This window comes from Acartia tonsa, chromosome 11, assembly GCF_053477335.1.
Source record: "Acartia tonsa isolate MP-2025a chromosome 11, ASM5347733v1, whole genome shotgun sequence".
NCBI lineage: Eukaryota > Metazoa > Arthropoda > Copepoda > Calanoida > Acartiidae > Acartia > Acartia tonsa.
The window spans coordinates 2,920,298-2,945,683 of NC_137270.1; the positions used below are offsets into that span (position 1 = coordinate 2,920,298).

A 25,386-nucleotide genomic window follows, 5' to 3' on the forward strand; every position below is an offset into this window, starting at 1 on the left:
CCGGATAGCTCTTTTCGTTAATTTAGGCATGTTAAAATTGACCTATCGATTTCAAACTTTGCGTAGTGATTCCCGTAGCAACTCTATAATCAGTTCTGACACTCTAAAAGTGTTAATGTTCGTTTGTCTTACCGTTTCAGAGCTTCGATTGTACGGATGCTGTCATCCTTGTTTTAATATTCATTTATTAGAAATGGATATAGAATACGACATACGTGGATTCATTGACAGGGGAAAATTTGTCGTCAATTTCGGTTGCTAATATGGACTTCATTTATTTTTCAGTTCGTTTATCCAGTAGGAGGGGGGAGGATGTGGTAAAGGGGTGGATACCCCCCGTATCATTATTTTAGACAGCTGTTAGTTTCACTTTATAAGAGTGCATGAAAATCCAATTAATTATATATCAATTTTTTTTAGAAGTAGAACATCGGAATATTTTGAAGGGGCCACAGTCTGCTTCTCTGAAATTGATGACTTCAGGCATGTTTTTATTTTATTTTAACCCACTTAACCTTGTCAGAAATCAATCATTAATATCTTATATTTTCATTACTGGTTTGGGGACTTTTATATAATAAAAAATATTTAATAGCTGTTTCTCGCATCGTATTATAAACGGCTTTCCGCGGATAAAGAGTGTACAATTATAAGATTAAAACTAGTTTTTTTAGCCCCGAGGTGCCGATGGCACCGGCTAAAATAACTGGTTTTAATCTTATGATTGTACATTTTTATAGAAAGCTGGATATAATACGATGCTAGACATCGTTTTTTCGTATGGATGAGAACCGGTTCCTATCCACCAGGATTCGAATGAATACGAGAAAGGTTTTTATCTAGTCATGCCTTAAATGCCTTGGTTTCAATTAAGCAATACTTATAATACTACATAGGAAAAAAACATACGGACATACGGACATTTCAAATTATAAAGTAGCTGCGCTACTAAAAATTAATATAGCCCCTGCGGGGGGTGGGTTCTAATCCTATAGAGCCTATCCCTGCAGGGCGCTGATAATTTTCACAACAAACATACTCTATTCATTGTCAACAAGAACTGAGGACTGACGGACGTACGGACAGACCAAAATATATATTAAAATACTCTATGATAAAAACTAGCGGATTCGCCCCCTAGAGGCCTCTAGTGGCACTTTAAATGTTTGGTTTAAAAATAAATAATACGTAAATTTTTATATTGCGTTCAAGTATGTAATTTCTTTTTCGTTTTTTTGTGATTTCTCATGGAGATGGTGGTACCCTCCCTAAAATAGATATAAACCTTTTCGGGACCTATGAGAAGCTACCCTGTTAATGAGAACCCGATTGGTTCAGCGGTTAGCGAGGTCCATCGGTACAAACAAACAGACAGACAGACAAACATCCTTTTACTTTATTATAAGGATTAAACAAAATATATTAATTTGTCTAGACGTATTGCTAGCCAGTGTGATCCATTAGAGGTAAGTAAACCCTTTTTAATTTTATCCTACGATTATATAAATGTTTTAACTACTATAGTCCCTTTCGTATAGTCCCTTTCTTCGTAATTTCACAGTTGCTTTTCTCCTATTTCTAGCCCCTGCTGGGGGATCTAACCCTGCGAGGCCAATTGCCTAACAACCCTGCGGGGCAATCACTTAACAAAATATAACCTAACCTGACCTAAAATAACCTATCAAAGGTCATTTTAAAAATACGACGAATCGCCCCTTAAGGGGCGTTGCCACAGGGGACTTTCTCAATGTTTTCTAGTAAGCATCATAATTAAAGACGTTAAAATAGTCCCCGTTTAAGTTTTTACTACCCCCGCCCCCCAATTTTGGTAAGATTACCACTCTTATTGAAATTTTGTATCCCCCACCACTCTTAAAATATAAAAAAAACTTGGACGTCCGTTTTAACACCTCTTACTTCAACTTTACAGAGTTGCTTTGATACCTTTATCTTTAAAATATTTTAGTTATGTCGCATGTTGAACGTGATCTACAAAGGCTATGACGCTAGAATTGAATCCTATGATGTGTATAAGGTACCATTTAAGAAGCGCAGCTACTCTATAAATGGGGTATCAACTACTCTACAACTGGGGTATCAGATGTAGTGTAATCTTGAACAGCTTCTATCATAAGTAACCTGCCTTTATTGTTATTTCTCTTTGCTACAACTTGATTATTTTTGTTTATTAAACTTACAACATTTAAGTATTAAATTTTATACACTATTACTGTATTACACTCTACTGTTTTATTTCTATAACAAAAACACATTAGCTTGCTGTTGCCCAGCTTTAAAAAAAAATATTTGTCCTTGCTCATGCATAGTTTGATTTGAACGAAGCTTTTAATATTGAGAATCACGTAAAATGTATTTAGTAGCAATTAGACGTACTTTGACTTTTGCAAGGCGTTTGATACAATACATGCCACAGACAAATCCCAATCTGTACCACTTTTGATTCCTGTGACGTCATAAAAATGAGGGAGATAAGAGGAGAAGTGGGAAAGAAAACCCCTCAAAAAGAGATGGAGAATCCCTCATTTTTATGACGTTGCAGGAATCAAAAGTGGTACAGATTGGGCTTTGTCCAAGCCACGATTTTGAATTTTGACGCAAAATTGTTTATAAATTGGTAATACCCGACTGACAACTAATTCTTTGATTGCATGACCTTTTCTGCAAGTCTTCCCTGTGCACTGGAATGAGTTACACCTTATTTAAGTATTCTTAATCATCAGAATTTACATCTTGCAGAAGAGCAGTAGGAAATATTTTACGTCTTAGTAAGATTAATTTAAAGGATCTATGAAAAGCTACCTTGTAAACAAGAACTATATCGGTTCAGCAGTTGGTGAGATCCTCAAAGTGCAGACTGACACAGATCCTGTTAGTTTTAAATAACGATTTCGAATTAGAACGTATTATGTTCTTGCGTAAATCAATACAATATCTTCTCAAAAGTAACATTTACATAAAGACTAAAGTCTTATTGATGGTACTTCATCATTTTATAAGCTCGCTTTAAAGCTTACATAAGGAGGATCCTAAGAGTATTATTTAACTTTTATTTGTTATCCCGCAACCCCAAACCCTCCACTAACCCTTAATCCAAATTAAGTAGGTTAGGTCTGTATTGATGGTCTTAAGCCGACATGTTTTTAAAGAGGGAAAGGATTTGGCTAGTTTCCATTCCCTCTGTAGCCACAAAAAGGTATCTTTCTCCTCCTTGGCCTCCTGGCCTGTTTGCCATTCCAGGGTGGGAGTGTTCTCGCTTGCACCGCTGGGAGGTGTGACCAAAACACAAGCAAGTAGGTTAGGTTAAATTAGGTACAGGATATCAGCTCATACCAATAACAAAATTAATTTGGAAGAAAATCACGAAACCTATACGTGTTTTTCAGCTGTCGTTGGGGGGCAACACATCGTAAAATTGACGACCTCTCCATTTGCCCCCCAAATATTTTTATAGATTTATTTTGCTTGTTGGTTATACCTTATTCCTGACAGTATATCCTCTTATGCGAAGGGCAATCTTGAGTATGTCTTCGAAACCGATTAATAACCAGCGGATTAGATCCGGTTCTCAGCCATACTGAAAAATCATGAATGGCATCGTATTACAGACAATTTTCCACGAGTATTAAAATGAAAATCATGAAATCAATACCCCAAGGGCCCGTGCTACCAAAACTGGTTTTAATCGTATAATTTTTATTTTAATATCCGCGGAAAGCTAATACAATAAATAACTGTTAAGCACTCCACATCCCGTATCCGTTAATTTTAAGGGGGGGGGGGAGATTTGGTAGTTAAGATTTGATTTAAGGAAATGCATTAACTTCTATTCAGAATCTTTCTGTAAATATAGTCTCATTAGGGTTTCCTAATATTTTAATTGAGATAAATAAAGTTGGGATTATAACTGAACCACAGTAAACTAAAGCGGCTAATCCTTGGTAAAAGTTTCTCTGTCTGATGTACAGAAGAATCTCGCTAACCGCTTATCCTTTATAGTGTAGCTTCTCATAGGTCTTGAAAAGGTTTAATAATTTTACTATTTCGGGTGAGGGTACCACCACCCGCCCTAAACAAACCGCCGATAGAAAATAAATACCAAAAATATTTGAAAGTGCTGCTAGATGACCAGGGGAGTCCAAGCTTTTTTATTTGAGGGGGGGGTAAAATTTTGAAAATAGGAATTTTTTTTTTGGGGGGGGGGGTAATCTTTATTTCATAGAGGCATTTTTTTATTTGGGGGGGAGGGTAAAAATTCAAAATGCAAAATTTACGGCACCCCCAAATTCATTTATTGGGGGGGGGGGGGTAATCACCCCTTTACCCCCCCCCCCTTGGACGTCTATGTTTATGACTTTCTGTGCTTCCCTTCGTACAAGGGTCCAAAAACTGTCACGCTTTTAAATACAATGAAATTTTTGGGTATAGTCCCTTTTGTGACAGCGCCATTTAAGGGGCGTTTCTTTGTATTTTTATAATAGCTTTTGATAGGTTATTTTAAGTTAGGTTAGGTTGAGTTGGGTTAGGTGATTGCCGCGTAGGGTCAGACATTTAGGTTTATATCCCCCCACAGGTGCTGGAAATAGGGAAACCGCTACTGTGAAAATACGACGAAACGCCCCTTTAGAGATGTTGCCATGAAAGGGACTATACCTGAATTTTTTTGCTACTTCAATATTCTGTTATCTGTCCGGACACTGGATATCTGGTATCATCAGCCGGTTATCCGGTATCCGGCCAAATATGGCAACAGTGTTGAGGCTACACACACATGGCATTGAAACCGAATAATATTTGCTAGATTAGAACCGGTTTTCAACCATACTTAAAAATCATTTATAGCATCAATTACAGACAACTTTACGCGAATATTTAACAAATAATAAAATTGATACCAGTTTTGTTAGTTGAAAAAAAACCAGCTCTATTATACAGTAATCAATGCATTAGCCTAACTGCTGTTTTTATAATATTACTAATTTTATATTTGTAATTCAGTGTGTTTCATAATGAAAAATGTATTCACATTTTATAATTAGAAGTACAGCTACTCTATACCAGCTACCATTTAAAAGTCAGAATAGTCAATTATTATTAAGTAGTTGCTGTGTGTATGGAGACAGCGCAAAATGGCGCCAAAAAATGACTTCATATGACGGCGAATATAAAATTTACCTTTGGTCAATTACAGTGCATACTCGCCTCTCATTGGACAACTATATTGTATGACGTCATTTTTTTTTGTTGGCATATTGCACTGTCTCATGTGTATGTAGTAGTGGAATAACAAAGAATATTTATTTATCGTATCCTATTATTGACAGCATTCTACGGATATTGAAATGAAAATTACAAGTTTAAAACCAGGTTTGTTAGCCTCAAGCCTCATGTAGTTAAATGTATAAAATATGATATGAACATGATTTTCCAGTTTGACTGAGAACCGTTTATAATATAACGGATATTGATCGCTTTCAAATCCATACTAGAAAGGACCGCACTTTTTTCGTCAAGTTGTTTGAGCTTCGCTGCTATGGGTTTTGATGTATTATGTAATTCTATTTTTTAGGTAGAGACTATTAACGATGCCTATATGGTTGTTTCTGGTGTTCCAAAACGTAATGGTAAGATGTTTAATACAAATTTAGCTTAATGATTCCTGTAAAATTTAGGTACGATTTAGAAAGCGTAGAAACTCAATAATTCGTTACCACAAAGTCCGTTAGTCTTTTTAAAACATATTTTAAAATGTTTTTTTTTACAGTTTTTATGTGATATTATTATCCTATTTATTTAATTTTTGGTATAATAATTCCTAGGACAACAAGGTTTAATGTTAAAAGCAAAGCATCTTTATAATCAAAATCTAAATTGTAGGTATGTAATTTTAAGATAGATTAATACAAGGATGACAACATCCATAAGTAGCGAAGCACAAAAAATCTTCGATTGGAATACATAGATTTAAAAGGTTTTTACTAAAATCAAGAATAGATTTATTGGATAAAATAAACATGAAACCTTGTTTTATTTTGCATGATGACGATGGTCAAAGTAAATTATATTAAAGATGCTCATAACAATGGGAAAAATTATTTTGATACAGATATCCCATAAAAGTTTGAAAATTGCATCAAAATATACAAAGATATGGGGAAATATGTAAAACATATAAAAATAGCCAAAAACCTGATAAAAGGCAGTCTGGCAGTCATGGTTGTTTTATTAAAACGACAAAAAATTTAATTTTTAAATCCTTAACTTAAAAAAATTGGAAAATCGGACCATATACACTGAAGATATGGAAAAAAGTGTTAAATATATAAAAATAGCCTAAAACCTGCTAAAAAGGCAGTCTGGCCGTCATGGTTATTTTGTTTAAAAGACGGGAAATTTAATTTTGATATATATAACTGAAAAATTTTGAAAATCGGACTATAAACACTGAAGATATGGAGAAAAATGTTAAATATATAAAAAACAGCCTAAAACCTGCTAAAAGGCAGTCTGGCCGTCATAGTTGTTTTCTTTAAAAGACGGAAAATTTAATTTTGATATCTATAACTGAAAAAATTTTGAAAATCGGACCATAAACACTGAAGATATGGAGAAAAATGTGAAAAATATAAAAATAGCCTAAAACCTGCTGAAAAGGCAGTCAGGCCTTCATGGTTGTTCCTTTAAACGACGGGAAATTTAATTTTGATATCTGTAACTGAAAAAATTTTGAAAATCGGACCATAAACACTGAAGATATGGAGAAAAATGTGAAAAATATAAAAATAGCCTAAAACCTGCTAAAAATCGGTCCGAACGCCAATGATGTTTTATAGTAAATTGTGCTCCTTTATGATGGGAATGTTGTCAAAAAATTTCAGCATTCTATCTTATATAGGAGCTGAGTAAATCCCATTTCCCCCATACCGTTACGGACTGACGGACTGACGGACTGACGGACTGACGGACTGACTGACTGACTGACGGACGGACAAAGTGAATTATAGAGTAGCTTCGCTACTAACAAATTTTGTTTGTATTACTAAATAATGTTGAATATTAAATGCGTTTTGTCCTCTTTATATGATAAGCTTTGCTTTTATGAATGTTGTCATTCTTGTTAAACTGAAAGTTTACTTTACATCGTGACTTCAAAACCAATTGTATCCGTTGGATTAGAACCGGTTCTCAGCCATGAATAGCATCGCATTACAGACAATTTTACGCAAATATTCAAATAAGAATTATGGAATACCAGTTTTGTTAGATTGGCCTTCGGCTGATCTAGACATAGATAAAAGAATAGTTATTTCTCGCATAGTATTATAAACAGATTTCCGCGGATATAAAAGGTACAATTATAAGATTAAAACTAGTTATTTTAGCCCCGAGATGCCGGTTCTCATCCATACAAAAAAAACTATGTCAAACATCGTATTATATACAATTTCTAAATAATGTACAATCATAAGATTAAAACCAGTTTTTTTGGTCCGGGCCTTCGGACCCTTGTGTCTAACAAAACTGTCTTTAATCTAATAATTTTTATTTAATATCGGCAGAAAGCTGTCTATAATACGATGCGATAAATAATTATCATATAATTGTTAGGTGACAATCATGCGAAAGAAATAGCTAATCTAGCACTGGCTTTGATTGCTATAACACCGACCATTGATGTACCACATAAGTAAGTTTGGTAGAAGCTACGCTTTTTAGGCGGTTTTTCTTATACATTGTTTATCAACCGCAAAAAAACTTTTTGAAAGCGAAGCTTTTCTATAATTAGGGTAGGTCCGTCCGTATGTCTGTCCATAACGGATAGCTTTTTTCGTTAGTTTATTCATGTTAGACTTGTCCTATCGCTTTCAAACTTTGCATGGTGATTCCTTTAGTAGTTAGGTACGATTTAGAAAACGTAGCAACTTTATAATCATTACCAGAATGTCCGTTCGTCCATTTTAAACATGTCGATTCTTTTAATGTGATCTAATTTTCTGATTGATCTGATTTATGGTATACTGATTCCTGGGACAATAAAGTACATATTAAAAGTGAAGCAACGCTATAATCAAGTCCTAAAAATGTAAGTATGTCCATAAACATTATTCTGCAGTTTTCAACAAATTTACTTACAACTTTGCTTCGACTCTTATACTTTTATATTCTGATTATTCAGTTCATACACTATACAAGTGTTAATGTCCGTTTGTCCTACCGTTTCAGTGCTTCGCTTTTATGGATGTTGTCATCCTTGTTTTAGACAATGTTAGGTTTGTTTAAGTAAAGGTTAAAACATAGACGTCCAACACTTATTAACCCGCCTCAAACTTCCATCCTTCTCAATTTAACCCCTTAAAAATTTTAAAAATACATTAGATTAATCCCCCCCCCCCCCTTACCTTTCAAACCTATCATTGTAACCCCCTCAAATTAATATGCATGGATTAAATGAGCCCCGCAGGTGTAGTATCTCTAGCAGTGATGGAGCCCTAATAGATTAGAGCCTTCAACAGAGACTAAACAATGAAAACATGCTTAAGTTTTAAAAAATCAGTGGGGAGGGGGGGGGGGGTGGTTGCAGTGGTTTTAAAAAGGGTTATTGCACCAAATCCTATTTTGTTAGAAACTTCGCCCCTAGCCTCTAGGGACTTTGCCCCAAAAGGTTTGATCAAACAAATTTTTCGTATTTTAGATTTAAAAAGAAAAGAAAATTGCGGGGAGTATTTTTCCTTTTGGGGGGGGGTTTGAGGTTTCCTACCTCCCAAGAAAATAGTTACAAACCTTCCCGGGACCTATGAAAAGCTACCCTGTAAAGGAGAACCCGATCGGTGAGGCGGTTAGCGAGATCCTTTGCTACAAACAAACAGACAGACAATCAAACAAACAAACAGACAGACAGACATCGTACTACTTTGTATTATAGATAGCGAAGAAGCAACAATATAATTACGTATTTACAACAAAAATCTAATTTAAAAAAAAAAATTTATAATATTTTTTTAGCTCAAACCTGAGGTTGAAATGTAGAATTGGAATACACACAGGTCTAACATTTTTTTTTTAATGTTTTTTTAAGGCAGCTTATAGTGTCTCAAAAAAAAGTGGACAGACGTTTTGACCGAACTATCCCGATTGGCGTCTTATGTGAATGGAATATGACGTCAATTGGCTCAGTTTGGCCAAACGTTGGAATATTGTCAACTTTTTCAGATACATTAATTTATTACTAGCGGCTTTGCCCCTAGCCTCTAGGGGCTGTGCCCCAAAAGCTTTGATCAACCTATTTTTGTGTTATTTGAATTTAAAAAGAAAAAAATTTTAGGGGGAAATTTTTTTGGGGTGGAGATTGGTGTAGTCGACCCCCCTTTTTAATTTTAGTTTTTAAAAAAAATTTTGAGGGGGGGGGTATTTTTCATTTTTTTGAGGGGTTAAGAAATAGCTTAAAACCATCACAGGACCAGTAGGTATATTCCCTAAAGAGTAGAGCCCAATCGGTTCAATGGTTACTGAGATCTTAAGCTTCAAACAGACAGACAGATAGACGGACAGACAGACAGACAGACATCGTTCTACTTTGTTTTATAGATATTTATGTACCATGTAGACATGTATTAATCTGACTATTTTATATATTTAGGTGCCACTACAGCCGGCGTAATTGGTTCAAAAATGCCAAGGTAAAACTTAGATGGAGATATTTTTGAAATTCTTCCCCTCATCCCCCCAACAAAAAAATTATAAGGATAACAACATCTGTAAATAGCGGAGGTTATGAATTTTAAACAATTCAAAAATATAACAACGCTATAAACAAACAGGCTGATGAATTGAATTATTGAGTAGATCCACAGCTGTCCAAATAAAGTTTAAGGGTAGATGCTGATTAGTCAGAGAAATATTCACAAGAAAAAATAAACCTACTTTCTTTGATAACAGCTGATTAATCTAGTTTACCATCTAGAGAATCACTGATAGACCGACAGACAAAGTGAGTTATAGTGAAGCTAGTAAAAGTGGCTGACTCAAATTATGACGACAAAAAAATAACCAATGAGAGGCCAGTATACACTGTAATTGACTAATATGGTAAAATTTATAGTTGCCTCTCATTGGTTAATATTTTTTTGACGTCATAATCTGAGTCAGCTACTAAAAATACACCCATACATCCTGAAGATTTATTAATAATTAAAAAGGAATGAAAATAATTCAGATGGTATTTAGAAAATATTCTTTAAATTTTACAAATATTTCTTTAAAATGTGTATCCTTTTGATAAAGTAAAAGGATGTTTGTTTGTTTGTCTGTTTGTTTGTACCGAAGGATCTCGCTAAGCGTTGATTCCATCGGGTTCTCCATAACAGGGTAGTTTCTCATAGGTCCCTGGAAGGTTTATAACTATTTTGGGGGAGGATACCACCACCGTCCCAAGATAAATCGCCTCTAGAAAAAAAACTACCCCTTTAAAAAAAAAATGGAGGTAGTTGCCCTCCCCCCCCCAAATTTTAAATTTTAAAAAATCATCTAAAATAGAACTCCCCTTTCTCAAGCCTAGATGCTTCGAGGGGCGTAGCCGCTAGTTTTCTAAATTGTACAAAATAGAGAGATTCTTAAAGCCAAATATTGAATTTACTTATAGAAGCACTAGCGGCTTCGCCCCTAAAAAAATGGGAAGAGGGATTTTTTTGTTGGGGGGGGGGGGGTTAGGGGTGTCACACCCCTCCAAGAAAATAGCTTAAAACCACCACAGGACCAATAGGTTTATACCCTGAAGAGTAGAATCCGATCGGTTCAGCGGTTACCGAGATCTTAAGGGACAGACGGACGGACGGACAGACAGACAGACAGACGGACGGACGGACGGACATCTACTTTGTATTATAGATTATCATAGAGGAAATTTGCAGAGAGAGAGAAAGGGGACCATGGGCTCTTTATTACACACTAGTCCCCAAAGTTTTACAATAACTGTTTTCTTAATCGATATCTTAACAACTTTGGGGACTTTTACTGGATCTTGATTGGTTGGTTTATTAAGTTGAGTGTTCAAACGTTTCAACTTCTTTTTTTAATCCACGTAAGGGGTAATTTTGCGTGTCATCATTGAGGATGTGGATCAATTTATCGGCTATTGTCTTATCCCTTTGGATCCCTGGAAAATTTATCTCTGTACATTTTTAACTTACTTACATTCTCAGTCCACTGGGTGACTTTCATCATGCAGTCACTAAGCTGAACAGACATAACTTATTTGTAGAGTAGATGCGCTAATCATATTTTCAGGCATTCTTAGGGATAAGACAATGGCCGATGAATTGATGTACATACATCCCCAATGATGACACATAAAATTACCACTTCTTTAATAGAACCTAATGAAGCAACCAATCAAATTCGAAAAGATTCTCCAAAGTTGTTAAGCCAACGAACAAGAAAACGTTATTATAAAACTTTAGGGTGTAGTGTGATAAACAGCTCAATGTCCCCTCCCTCTCAGGATATTTTGATTAAGTTTTAAAGGCATAAATAATATACAAAATTCTTTAAATTATCAAAATAGTAAGAAATTCTATTCATTTTTTTCAAATTTCTTAAAAAACAAGTTTTTTAAAACTATATAAAAAAGAGTATCCCGAATGACATCATATTAGATAAATGGATTATTATATTACTAGCGGCTTCGCCCCTAGCCTCTAGGGGCTTTGCCCCAAGAGATTTGATCAAACCAATTTTTCGTATTTTAGATTTAAAAGAAAATTATAAAAAAAATTTTGGGGGGGGAAATTTTTTTCTTGGGGGGGTGGGGTAGTCGACCCCCTCTATATTAATTTTAGTTTTAAAAAGAAAAAAAAATTGGGGGGGTTATTTTCATTTTTTTGGGGGTTGGGGATGTCCCACCCCCCAAGAAAATAGTTATAAACCTTCCCGGGACCTATGAGAAGCTACCCTGTAAAGGAGAACCCGGTCAGTTCAGCGGTTAGCGAGATCCTTCGCTACAAACAAACAGACAAACAGACAGACATCGTTCTACTTTGTATTATAGACAAGTAGATATATTCCCTGAAGAGTAGAATCCAATCGATTCAGTGGTTGCCGAGATCATAAGGGACAGACGGACGGACAGACAGACATCATTCTACTTTGTATTATAGATTAGGTTTATCTTTGTTTTTTAGATATTGTTTATTTGGAGATACAGTGAATGTTGCCTCAAGAATGCAGTCTACAGGCAAAGGTAAAGTTTCAGTGTTTTTTAAAAGCGAAGCTTTTCTATAATTATTAAAAGCAAAGCTATTCTATAATTAGGGTCGGTCCGTCCGAGTTAGAGTTAGCTTTTATTCGTTAATTTAGGCATGTTATAATTGTCCTATTGATTTCAAACTTTGCATGGTGATTCCTGTAGTAGTTAGGTACGATTTAGATAGCGTAGCAACTCTATAATCATTACCAAAATGTCCGTATGTCCATTTTAAACATGTTGATTTTTTTACTTTTTTAATAACATTTTATTTTTTTTATGTGATAAAAACATCCGATTGATCTGATTTTTTTATTACTGATTCCTATTACAATAAGGTACAATATTATTAGCAAAGCATCTCTATAATTAAGTATTAAAAATGTCAGTATGTCCTTAATCAGAATTCTGTATTTAAGAAGTTTTGCAACAAATTTACGTATAATTTTGTCAAACCTTATATTTTCATATTTTGTATATTCAGTTCCGACACTCAACAAAAGTTTCTGAGCTTCGCTTTTATGGATGTTGTCATCCTTGCTTTTTCAGTAAGGATCTGAATTCGATTCTTTACGGCTGGATTAAAACATGATCTTAGCCGCGCTGAACATAACGTATTGTATCGTTCTATATGTATCTTTCTTTTGAAAGGCAATTAACTGATTTGCTGGCTCCGTGGGGCCAGAGACAGAATCTAACAAAACAGAAAAAAAACTTTTTATTTTCCGCGGAAACATGTCTTCAATACGATAAAAAAAATTAAAATTACTTGAATTAAGATTGTTATTAAAGTCAATCTATTTTATTCAACTTATAAATTAAAAGCGCCAAGTTGAGGCTTATTGATGAATTTTATCCAATATTTCGACATTTGTTCCGCTTTTAAAGACATTTTCATTCTTGTTGAATATATATTTTGTATATATCATACTTAAATGCGCTAAAGATAAAATATAATATAATAAATATTTCAATTTATTTAAATAATGATCGAATATCTAAAAAAATATTTTTTATAAATATTTCAACATAAATATACTCATCAAGAGTTTTTAACAAAAATAAAGAAAATAAATAAAACAAAATAAATTATAAAAAATCAATTAAAATTGCAAAAGCTATAAGTATAAATTAATTTATAAATAAAATGATAAAAAAATTATTTTTGTTTTTGACGTTAACATGTTCTTAATGACCTCAGTTTAGTTAAAACCACCGTGATGATAGCAACGTTAATTTTAGGTAATTTTAAAGTTAATTTTATATGAATTTTTATATCTCTAATACAAGAATTATGTATTGGTGTATTTTATGTTTGCCTCAAAATTTACCCCAGGGCTAAAATTCTTATGAGTGGTGTAAAATCCCCATTATAAAGCTTATACCAACAACAAAATTAATTAGAAAAAAAACTAACCCAATACTTTATTTCAGCAGTCGCTGGGGGTCAACACATAGTAAAATTGACGACCATGAAAACTGCCCAGCAAATATTGTTTTATATATATATTTCGCTTGTTGGTTATACCTTACTTCTGAATCTATTGGCTTTGATAATTTTTTTATGGGATTTTGATCTTTATTGAAAAATTCAGGGTGGATAATAAAATCTCCCCCCCCCCCCTTGAGATGGGAAATTCCTTAATAACAAATATGTAAGAGAAAAAGGGTAGCGTATGTTTATCAAAATAATCTCTTAGTTTTTTTTTCCATTAAATTGCTTTTAATATTTTTATATATTTTGAAGGGCTGTTATGTGTTTGTTTGGTTCAAGGTAACCCTTATGAGGTAAGTTTTTTTTCTAGAGCGTACCTATTCTGTAACTTAAGTTTTTCCGTATATTTGTAATTAATTTTTTTGCTTAAATCTAATAAGTATTAGATTTTTAAAAGCGAAGCTACTCTATAATTCGAAATGTCCGTCCGTCAGTCACGAAGTGGGGGAAACGTGATTTTCTCGGATCCTATAATAGATAAAAGGCTGAAATTTTTAGGGATTAAATATGTTAATTTTCTTTATATTTTCACCAATTTTCAATTAATTGGGGTGCTGGATAGATTCCTACATTTTGAGTTTTCATGATTTTCTCAACTCTTATTCAAGATAGACGGCTAAAATTTTCAGAGATTGAATACTTTTATATTCTACTTATATTAAGTTTTATTGAGATTTGCCTGTTGGTTGGGGTGCTATTTTGATTCCCAGATTTTTAAGTTTTCTTGATTTTCTATACTCCTATTCAAGATAGACGGCTGATATTTTTAGTTAACAATTTATACATTCCCACAATGTTTTATAAATATTTGCTTATTCGTTGTGGTGCTAGATTCATTTCTAGATTTTAACGTTTTATATCTTGCAAGGTTTCGTGATTTCAGGGGCGTCCAAGCTTTTTATTTTGGGGGGGGGTAAATTTTTTTTAAGGGGGGGGGTAATTCGGTTTAGGGGGGGTAAAATGGCGCGCGAAGCGCGCCGCAAATTTTTTTTACCCACCCGAAAATTTTTACCCGGGGGGTAAAATTGCTTGGGGGGGGTAATTACCCCCCTGAAATCTGTTGGCAGGGGTAAAATTTTTTACCCCTCCCAAAATTTACCCCCGGGGTAAAATATTTGCGGGGGTAATTTAAATTTTATCAAGCGCGCAAATTTTTTTTTTTGTTAGAGATTTTCTATTTTGGGGGGGGGTATTTACTCCCCCAAAATTGTTTGGGGGGGGGGGTAAATACCCCCTCCTAAATGGTTGGGGGTGCCTACGGTACCCCAGGGTAGGGGTAAATTTTAAATGGGGGGGGGGGGGTAAAATGAAGAAAATTCGTTTGGGGGGTAATCGCCCCATTACCCCACCCCCTTGGACGTCTATGCGTGATTTTTTAGTTTTTTTTTATTAAACCGCCCTATAGTTCATTTTTTCCGGATATTTATCCATAATTTTTGAGCTTGGCTTCTTATGGATGTTGTCATCCTTGTTACATTTATATCTAGTGGCGTGCGGCGCGGTAGAGGGGCTGTACGCAACCCCCGTAATATTGAAAGGGCCCTTACATTTTTTATCCCCTTTAGGATTCACCCTCCCCCCCCCCCTTGATTTACGCCGCTGATTTTAATCAGAAAGGAAGGGGACAATGGACTGTTTATTACACTAGTCCCCAAAGTTTAATAATAATAACCTTTTCTTATTGGTTGGCCTAACTACTTTGGGGACTTTTATGGTAATTTAATTGTTAAGTTTAACAAGTTAAGGTTCCAAAAGTTTTAACCAATAATTTTAATTTAAGAAAAGGGGGAATTTTGTGTTTTATCATCGGGGATTAACATAAATTTATTGGTCAATGTCTTGTCCCTTAGATCAAGCTGGGTTTTATTTCATGTACAACATTAACACATTTTATTCATTTTGATTTATGTTTTCAAGTTAAAAAATAGCATTTAGGTAAAAGACGCATTTAACAAGTAGTAGCAAAAGCTGATAAAATTATATTACTCAAACTGACAAAGTGAGTTATAAACAGGTTTTTATTTGTCATAAAAAACGCGAGAATGTGCAACAAAACGCCTTTATGAAAAACTAGCGTCTACGCTCCTAGCAATAGCATCTAGGGGCTCTATATTCGAATGGAAATGGAAGGGCAGAAAAATAGCCCAAAACCATACCCAGGCTTATTTATGAAAATAAAATAGCCTAAAACCCTTTCAGGGCCTATTCGAAGCTTCCCTATAAACGAGAACCATATCTGTTCAGTGGTGGGCGAGATCCTTCGCTACAAACAAAAAAAAGCTTCGTACTTTATATTATAGGATAAGCGTTTTAAAGGCTATGTAAATTATATACTGAATCCTTAGGGAATTTCAGATGCTGTCTTAAATAGCAACCGAGAAAAGCTAAATTACCCTGTAGTTTGATAGACTGACAGACTTTTAATTATAGAGTAGCTACGCTATTAAAAAAAATCTTATACCTTATATACTTGAGTGTCTTGAGTTTATCTGATGTGAAAATGTAATTTATAATTTTTATTTTAGGGGGGAGAGATGCTCGCAGATGACGTCCCACCACCCCCAAAGTTTTACCCCACCTTCCGTCCACCCTACCCCCTGGCAAATTTTGGAGTAAAGCCGCCTACACCTGAATACAAGGCATGAATAAAGAAAATTATTATTAATCAGGTTTCCGTGAAATAATAAGATTTTTCAAAACTGATTACTTAGGCTTACAAATAAACTGTTTCAGTATCTTGGGTCTATAAAGGTCTGTTTTTAAAGCATTTTTGACATTTATAGCCAAATACTTGTGATGCTATGATTGAACATATAAAAAACATACAGACTTTATGTATAACAAGCAGCTACAACTAGAGGCCTATGAGAGAATTGGAGGGGAAGGAAATTGTTAAAATTTTAGTATCAAGAGAACAAGTATTATTTTTTTTTTTTTGGGGGGGGGAAGGGTTTATTTTCTTGAAACGGTGAAGGGCACCCTAATCAGAAATAAACAAATAATCTCAAAAATTACTATCTGTCGGTTTGTTTTTGCTGTCAGTAATGCAAAAATATTAACTTTTTTATTTACTTTATTGATAAAGCTTTGTCGCTGGGGATTTTGTTTTTCTTGTTCTTTTTGAATAAAGAAATTATTTAACCCTTGATTCATGAAAAACAGGAACCCGAACCTGTGTACAACGAACCAGAGTATCCAGAACCTGAATACAAGGAGGTTCCACCACACTATGAAGAGCCCCCACAACAATACGAAGAGCCCCAATTATATGCATATGAGGTTTTAGGCAAGTATGGTATGCAAGAACCTGATTATTTACCTCCACAATCTGATTATGAGGAGCCATATGCGGAGCCTGAACCTGTATACGAGGAACCTGCTCCAGCATACAAAGAGCCTACCCCAGTTTATGAGAAACCTGTTCCAGAATACAAGGAGCCCACACCAGTATACAAAGAGCCCACACCAGTATACAAAGAGCCCACACCAGTATACAAAGAGCCCACACCAGAATACAAAGAGCCAACACCAGAATACAAAGAGCCTGTTCCCCCTCTGAGGCCATCCTATCCAATTCCGTCCCCTTATTTCTATCCTTATCAATATTTCGCCAATCCCTTTACATTTACAACTGGATTAGGTGGTGTTGCTCCATCTGCAGGTGCAAATGCTGCAGGATCCAATGCTGTAGCACCTGCTGTAGGCGCAAATGTTCCAGCTTTGGCTGGTCCTGGGTTTGCTGTTGATGGCACTGGCTCGGTTGTTACTACTGGCACCGGTCAACTTACAGGTGATTTTTAGTAGAATTGATTTTCTCTTTTTCATTTGAATCCGGTGGATAAGAACCAGTTCTCATCCATACGAAAAAACTATTTCCAGCATCATATTATATCCAGCTTTCTACGAATATGAAAATGTACAATTATAAGATTAAAACCATTTTTTTAGCCCGTGCCTTTGGCACCTCGGGGTTAAAAAAACTGGTTTTAATATTCTAATTGTACATTCTATATACGCGGAAAGCTGTTTATAATACGATGCGAGAAATAACTATTCTTTGATTTAAGATAACTGAAATATTTTGGGGAAATATTAGTTTCTTGGTTGCTATTAAAGATACTAGAGCTACTCAAAGTTTGTTTTTTATTTCTCAAATATAATGATCGTTGCTCAATGTCACTTAAGTATGAAAAGGTCCTATTTTCTGTGTCAATTTATCTACGTATACCATATCCATTATTAAAATATTTGTTTCAGGTGTTGGACAGGGCCTTGGATTCTTTGCTGGTGACGGAAGCGTTGTGGCTGGCGGTCAATTTCCCGCAGGAGTTTTTGCCGGCCGCGGTGAGGCACAATTTGTTGGATCCGGCCAGATTTCCGTCAGTACCAACGGCCAGGGAGGGATGGTCGGCGGTTTCCAGAACTTCAACGGCCTGACCGGCTTCCAGGGTCAGGGTGCAGTGGCCGCGGTTGGAACTGGCGGTTTTGCGGCTGAGGGAACCGGAACCGCTGGATTTTTCGGCACTGGTGACTTGGCATTTAACGGAGCTGGAGTTACGACCGTCAGAAGGATTGGCCGAGGCAATTATGGTCCTCGTTACCTGAATCCTGGATTTCCAGGGCGCTATTTCTATCCTGGATATAATTTTCCACAATTTCCGTTTGGACCTTATGGATTACCACCACCCTTTATATATTAAGTTTTATCATACTTTGTTTAAAATTTTATCAAATAAATAGTCAGTTAAATTTAATGTGCTTTTTTAGTACGTATTTGTGTACTGTTAGTTAGTAAAAGTTAGTGAGTTCAGCACTGACTTTTATAATCGTACTTTAACACAATAAGAAAGGTAATTGTCGTAGGAAGAGTTTTAAATCTAAGGATGAGAAAATGTGCCCACCCCCCTCCCCCACACCTTTCAATTTTAGATTTAAGCGAAACTTGCATTTTATTCCTAGATAGTAAGATTAGTAGATCATCTTGGAAATTTCAACCCTAATATTAGCGAAGGGAAAATCAAATTATACCTTATTTTTACCCTGTTTATAAAGTAACAGGATTTGTGTGTGTCTGTGTACCGTAGGATCTCGCTATCCATTGAACCGATATAGTTCTCCTTTGCAGGGAAGCTTTTCATAGTTCCTGGGAAGGATAATGACTAATATGGGGGAGGGAACCACCACACTTAAAGAGAAATTGCCTATAGAACAAAATTTAAAATAAATAAACCTTCCTTCCCCTCCTCAAGTGCCCCTAGAGGACTTAAGGGTGCGTAGCTGCTAGTATAAGAATATTCTTACAATTATACTCTCTCATGATACCCCATAGGGATGTGGGAAAAATACACTCCATCCCTGTGATATTGTCAGAGCTGGATCTTTAAATGTGTACCCGTTGCCGCTGCCAGAGGTACAGCCACTAACCAAATAGCTATCTTTAAATCAAATTGGCAAATTGAATCTTTAAATCACAACCACTTTTTGAATTTTCAGTAAAAATATCAAAAATAATAATGCGCAAAAACTCCCAACATACAAAAATCCATATTTCATTGGCAGCACTGTCTGTGGCTACGGATATGGCCACGGCTACACATTTAAAGATCCAGCCCAGGATCCAACTTATTTCCAATCTTTGACATCAGTCGATTTTTTTTTCACTTTAGGCCCCTCACATTTAAAAATTCATTAGATTAACCCTCTTAAACCTATGAAACCCATCATCCACCCCCCACCCACAAAAAAGCTTGGACGTCCATGCACACACACAACGAATGCATTAGCATAAAATGTTCCTATTTTTAAGCCATGAAGATCCAGATTACCCCTGAAACGAAGATATTTCTGGACGGTGTTGGAGGATTTCATATGGAACACAGAGGACAAATTGAAGTCAAGGTAAATTATTAAAATTCTTAACATTATTGGTGGAAAAGTTTGGACACAAGAAGGGTCGACCTCATTCTGCACGACTATATATAGAAGTCAGGCCTAACTCTTTAAACAATCAATTCTACAAAAAAAAATCACGAAACCTTTGAAAGTAAGGTGGGGGTTTATCTTGTTTTTTTCTTGTAACTGAAGAGAAAAGGGGGAGGAAGAGGAGGTTGTGGGGAAATTTTTGTTTAGAATTGTTTGTCAGAATCACATTCCCTTTTCCCCGATAGTTCAGTAATGTTATTTTTCTGCGTAGTTAAACGCAATTGATCCCATTGAAGAAAACCATTATTATTGCTGCACTTCTGAGGAATATAGTCAGAAATCCTATTATATAAAGTAGTAAGGATTTTTGTCTGTTGCAAAGGATCTCACTAACCGCTGAACCGATATGGTTCTCCTTTACAATGAAGCTTCTATATATAGAGGCTTCTAGGGACATAACCGCTAGCAAGGTATAAATAACAAGCGAAATAAAACTTCTATAATATTTGGGGGGCAGATAAAAAGGTCGTCAATTTTACTATGTGTTGACCCCCAACGACAGCTGAAATTTACCAGTCTCCGTGTGCATCTGAATCCTAACTTCAGAGAATCATGGCTACAAACAACGGCAGCTGTAAATCACGTATAGGTTTCGTGATTATTTTTTTTATTTCAGGGTAAAGGATTGATGGACACGTACTGGCTAGATTCATCAGATAAACATAACGGATAATAAATATCTCAACAAAACAGAAATAAAATGAATAAAAATTTAGTTGATTTATCAAATAAAAGTAATATTAAAAAACTGCAGCCTTTTTATTGTTTGTAACGCATATACTCTGTAATTAAAAGCATAATTAGGGTCGGTCCGTACGTAACGGATAGCTCTTTTCGTAAATTTAGGCATGTTTGAATTGTCCTATCGATTTCAAACTTTGCATGATTCCTATTGGAATTAGATACGAGTTAGAAAGCAACTCTATAATCGTTACAAGAAAGTCCGTACGTCCTTTTTAAACATGATTGCTTTTTATGTTTTTAACAACAAATTTTTATGTGAAACAATTATCCGATTGGTCTGATCTCTGTAATCAAGTCCTAAACATGTAAGTTTGTTCTTTAAACTTAACCTTTATTTACTTAAAAATTTGTTTCGAAATTGTAATTCTGACACTCTACAAGTGTTAATGTTCGTTTGTCTTACCGTTTCAGAGCTTTTATGGATGTTGTCATCCTTGTTAAAGTATATGTTCACCGTGAACCATTCGTGACATTTTGTAACTTCATGTTATTCCATTAAAAACGTCTTATTTCGTTTCCTTATGCTACAATTAATATTTTTTATCGATCGATATTCCATAAATCACTAAAGAATCCGTCGAAAATAAGCTAAAAGAGTTTAAATATTGGGAAAATTCGAAGAATTCGATAAGTATTTAGGAACCAATCGAAATGAAACGAAGAAATTCGCGAGAATAATCGGATAAATAAACCCAGTTCGAAATCGAAAAATTTTAGGTAGGTAGTTATTAAAAAATTCTTTTTTCTTAAAAAAGAAACATTTTAAGTAATCTGAAAAAATACTGAGAAAAGAACTAATATGCAATTTAAAAAATTCTGTTTTATTTAAGCATTTTTTTTAAAAAATGAAAAGCATAAATAAAAATAATACAAAGTGTATAATAACTTAGTTCGGCAGAGTTACTATGAAGGTTTGAGAAGACTCGATGGCTAGAAGATCTTCGCCGTTGGCTCTAACCTCCGGAACGTCTTGAGGGAGGGGATAACCTTCGTTGTTGAGAGGGCATCCTTGGGGGTCTAGATAGCCCGAAGCTAACAAAATCTGGAAGATAAGAGCGCGGTTCAGAGGCGCTGAATGGGCTGAGGACCAAGAGGGAGTCGTCCGTGAAGCGATGGAATTGGAGGCTTGGTCTGTAAGGGCTGCTAAAGACCTGGGGACTGCTGTGCTCGAGGATTTTAGCATAATCTTGGAAAAAATCTCAATGAGCGTTGTATCATCAATAGCTCGATAATGTTGAGCTGTAGCTATGGAGCGCCATCTGCCTAAGACTCGGATATGGTCATCGCTCATACCTAATCTAAAGGCAGATGACACTCCTAAGCTTTTAGCAGATTTAGATGTAATTTTATGCTTAAGTCCTAAGTTACTATAAATTAAGTTTACATCCTTCATTAAGGTGGAAGCTGAAATGGCGTAACGTCCATCTGCGACTAGGATTCTAAAAAATATAATTACCAATAAAATTTGTGAAAACTTAAAAAAGGAAAAAGAAATGTATGAATGTATTATGCTTAAAAACTCGCCTAGAAGATTTCGAAGTGGTACCATTCCCTGTACGGGGCAGCAAATAGCTCGTATCCAAACAGGAAGTATCTGATGAATACAACCGGAGCCTGTTGTAATACAGGACCAGCAGTGAATAAAGACAATACTCTGATCCATTGAAGATCACGTAACTGGTGGAGCCCTCAAATCTAGAAAAATAATGTTTATGTTTTTGTGTAAAAAACAATGATATTCTAAATGAAATGCAGAGTTGAAGAATGTATAATAAATTTAGAATTTTGAAAAAAGATTTTTCTGGAATTTCCTTTAACAATTTTACGGTAGAAGAAAATAGGTAATGGTTAAGAAATCATTTGTAATTATAAACATTTTAAATTAAGACATCAAAAAACTTTGAAAGAATTTGTATTAAGATAATTAGAAATTATTTTGCAATTTATACTGTAATTTCTAATTTAATAGAAAGTAAAAAATAGATAGAAAAGAATGTCGTATGATATTTGAAAAAATCTGGAAAAAATTTTGGAGAAAAATAAAGAATTTAAAGAAGATTTTCTTGTTAAAAATAAGTACCTAGGGTCAGTCTTAGAAGATCTGAAGGTTATGCTCATTGCTGGCGTGTCTCCTAGTGTGGTAACCGCTAGATCACAAGCTCTCAATCTTAACAGGTCAGATATGCGCGCGCACAAGCTGTACTGAAGGTGCTGAGCCACGATTGCTCGGAGGGTCACAATTGGAATCTTAAGAAAACAAAGTTTCTATTAGAAAAAACAATATTAATGGAAAATACAAAAGCGTAGAAAACTTCATATCTTAAAATAGTTGGCCCAAAAAAACTAAATTCGAATTTTTAAGAAATAAGATTTCTATTAGAGATCAATATGAATGTTAGAAAAATGTAAAAACTCCGTAATATTAAATGTAGTTTGGTCCGAAAACTTAAACATAGCTAAGTAATAAGTATTAATCAAAATTTATTCGAAAAAAGGATTTATGATTCATATGAAACAAATTACCTGATCTGGATTCTTTAGAAAAGGTGTCACGTGCTTATCGATGGCCAAAGTCAGATATTTTATGGGCAGTTTAGGCGCTTTCTTGGTCAAAGGCTGTTCTGCAGAGGCTCTTCTCGTGATGCCCTGATACATTCTTTCAATTTGGGGGGTCCAAGGGGATTTCATATCTAATGCACTGGCGAGAAAATCTATCGCGCCTGCCAAACCGACTACGGCGGATTTTTTAGCTGCGGAATCCTCTAAGTATTCTATGTAGGCGGCTAAATCCTTTTTTGAAAAATTTAACAGAGTTTTATTTCTGTTTTCGCAAAAAATTTCAAAACGACGTAAAGTACGGTTGTGGAGTAGTTGCGTGGACTTAGTTCTTGAAGACGCTGTCAATTTTATATGGCGTTTCCTTTTTTCTGAAAGGTTGTATTTCTCTAAAACTGACGGAAAATACAAAGGGCCTCTCTTTTCTAGAGGTCTGTTGTCTTTAAAAGTTTGTAACTGAGCATTAAATTTATGATAATTTACAGTTGAATGTTTGAAAGACGTTCTCATTGTAAGGATGCTGAAAAAATTTTGTACAATTCATTAAAAAACATATTGATTAAAATTGTGGTAAAGGAATTGCATAGTCTTTACCGGTATGAATCAATAAAGCGAGAGTTTTAAACGTCTTATGACCGTTGAAAAAATTATTTGGTGTAGAAGCAATGTAGTAAGGATCCCAGAGTAGAAAATTTTTTACAAAAGAATTAAAATAAGATCCTTTAACAATACAATTCCAGAAAGGGTATGTCGGCCATAAGGGCAAAACTACCACTGCTGTTATATCCTCATATAATTTTAATTTATTAAAAACACGAGAAAGGAGAGAAATTGGGGGGTGGATGTAGTAGCATTCTGAACTGGTCAGGGAAACTGTGAAAAAATCAATATCAAAACAATTTAGTTGGGGGAAAGGGGAAATGAATTTCTCTACTTTACAATTCTTAGATGTTGCGAAACAGTCAATTGAAAATTTGATAGAAAAATAACTTTGAAGAAATTGAAAATCGTTAGAACTAATCCCAAATTCATTAGAGGATTTAAAAAGCTTAGAACCTAAATCTGCTAAAGTAATGAGTGAACTGTCTCGGGGCATCCATTTAGGTATAATACGGATTGCGTATTGGAACTCTAGAATTTTTAATTGAATTAATAATTTTTGAATAACTAAATTACGGCTTCCAATACGCAAAAAAGAGTAAAGGCACATGCTATCCGTTATCCAAATAACCAACTGTCCTTTAAGGGTGGCGAAATAATTGCTATAATGTTCAAAAGCTTTAACAATACTTAAAAGTTCTCTATGGCCTGAAGATAATTCAGCCTCTTGTGGAGTAAATAAATAATCGGAAATAATCTTACAGTCTCCAGCTTTGAATGAAAAGGCTGAGTGGTCAGAGGCGTCTGACACAAAAATATTACAATGTTTGTTTAAATCATTAGGATCAATGTTGTCAATTAAGAAAGATGTTTGATGGGGGGAAAAAACTTCTATTGTTTTGGATTCAGTACGAATTGGTTGTCCGTTTAAAGAAACAAAATGTTCTTTACAGAGGGACAGCTCTTGAAACATATCTGCGTTGACAAACAAAGTTCCTTTCCAGCCATACTGTGAGGTGTAAACACCAAGGGCATGATTAGAGTTTCTAGCCACAACACGAATGAAATCTCCATGACTAAAATATGCATGACATAATTTGCCTAAAAAGGAGGCTAACATAGTAACATCTACAGGATCATTAGAATCAAAAGCAGCTAAAATTTTGTCAAGAAGAAATAAAACTTTCTGAATTTTAACGATGGGCAAGGAAATTATCATTTTACTACTATCAAGAATAAAACCTAAATATTGTATACGACGAACAGGTTCTAGTTGACATTTAGAAAGTTGAAAATGCCAACCTGCACATAGTAAAACTGATAGGACAAAGTGAGTACTAAGAAGACATTTAAAATAATTTAATTCGACAGTCAGGCCGTCATCAATATAGACACTCACGTCTATATTGTGACGGTGACAAAAATGTTTAACTGGGCGTATCAAGGCATCAACTAGAAATACGGCTGAGGCAACCCCGAAGGGAAGCCTCAAATATTTGTAAAAAGAATAGGAATTATCAGCATTTTTATAACAAAAACCAAAAAGTTCAGTAACGGCAGGATGTAGATGTACTTGGTGGTACATGCCCCGCAAATCCCAAGATGTAAAAAATACATCCTGAGAAATGCGAGGCAGCACTGTCTTAATGTCATTTAAAGAGACGTTCTCCGGCTGGAGAAGTAGATTAATGTGGCGGGATAAGTCGATGCACAATCTAAAAGCAGGAAATATTTCGAAAAAATTTAAAAGGGG

General features: G+C 35.0%; 3 protein-coding genes across 4 annotated transcripts in view; 2 read left to right on the plus strand and 1 right to left on the minus strand.

Annotated features, from left to right (window-relative positions):
* The window catches only part of LOC145332963 (atrial natriuretic peptide receptor 2-like), a 29,373-nt gene extending 8,864 nt beyond the window's left edge, over window positions 1–20,509 (plus strand). Inside the window, exons 5-14 of the mRNA XM_080178093.1 lie at window positions 421–483; window positions 1,436–1,466; window positions 1,967–2,035; window positions 5,588–5,642; window positions 7,627–7,705; window positions 9,022–9,062; window positions 9,656–9,695; window positions 12,195–12,253; window positions 19,558–19,649; window positions 20,350–20,509. Of these exons, the coding sequence (XP_080034219.1) occupies window positions 421–483; window positions 1,436–1,466; window positions 1,967–2,035; window positions 5,588–5,642; window positions 7,627–7,705; window positions 9,022–9,062; window positions 9,656–9,695; window positions 12,195–12,253; window positions 19,558–19,649; window positions 20,350–20,406 (586 nt within the window). The 3' untranslated portion in view covers window positions 20,407–20,509. The remainder of the gene's footprint in view (window positions 1–420; window positions 484–1,435; window positions 1,467–1,966; window positions 2,036–5,587; window positions 5,643–7,626; window positions 7,706–9,021; window positions 9,063–9,655; window positions 9,696–12,194; window positions 12,254–19,557; window positions 19,650–20,349) is intronic.
* Window positions 13,267–18,498, plus strand: LOC145332962 (uncharacterized). Its single transcript, XM_080178092.1, has 5 exons — window positions 13,267–13,498; window positions 14,004–14,044; window positions 16,277–16,390; window positions 16,914–17,541; window positions 18,009–18,498. Exons 1-5 carry the CDS (start codon window positions 13,477–13,479, stop codon window positions 18,449–18,451), a joined length of 1,248 nt encoding a protein of 415 aa, XP_080034218.1. The 5' UTR covers window positions 13,267–13,476; the 3' UTR covers window positions 18,452–18,498.
* Window positions 20,510–21,316: 807 nt separating the features above from the next.
* LOC145332965 (uncharacterized) lies at window positions 21,317–24,648 on the minus strand. Of its 2 annotated transcripts, none has more exons than XM_080178096.1 (4): window positions 23,001–24,648; window positions 22,558–22,724; window positions 22,002–22,172; window positions 21,317–21,635 (listed from the first exon to the last, which is right to left on the minus strand). In XM_080178096.1, exons 1-4 carry the CDS (start codon window positions 23,541–23,543, stop codon window positions 21,431–21,433), a joined length of 1,086 nt encoding a protein of 361 aa, XP_080034222.1. In that variant the 5' UTR covers window positions 23,544–24,648; the 3' UTR covers window positions 21,317–21,430. The 2 variants fall into 2 exon arrangements, with proteins under 2 accessions (XP_080034222.1, XP_080034221.1); XM_080178095.1 differs by having other exon boundaries at window positions 21,322–21,638; window positions 23,001–24,625.
* Between the last annotated feature and the right edge of the window lie 738 nt (window positions 24,649–25,386).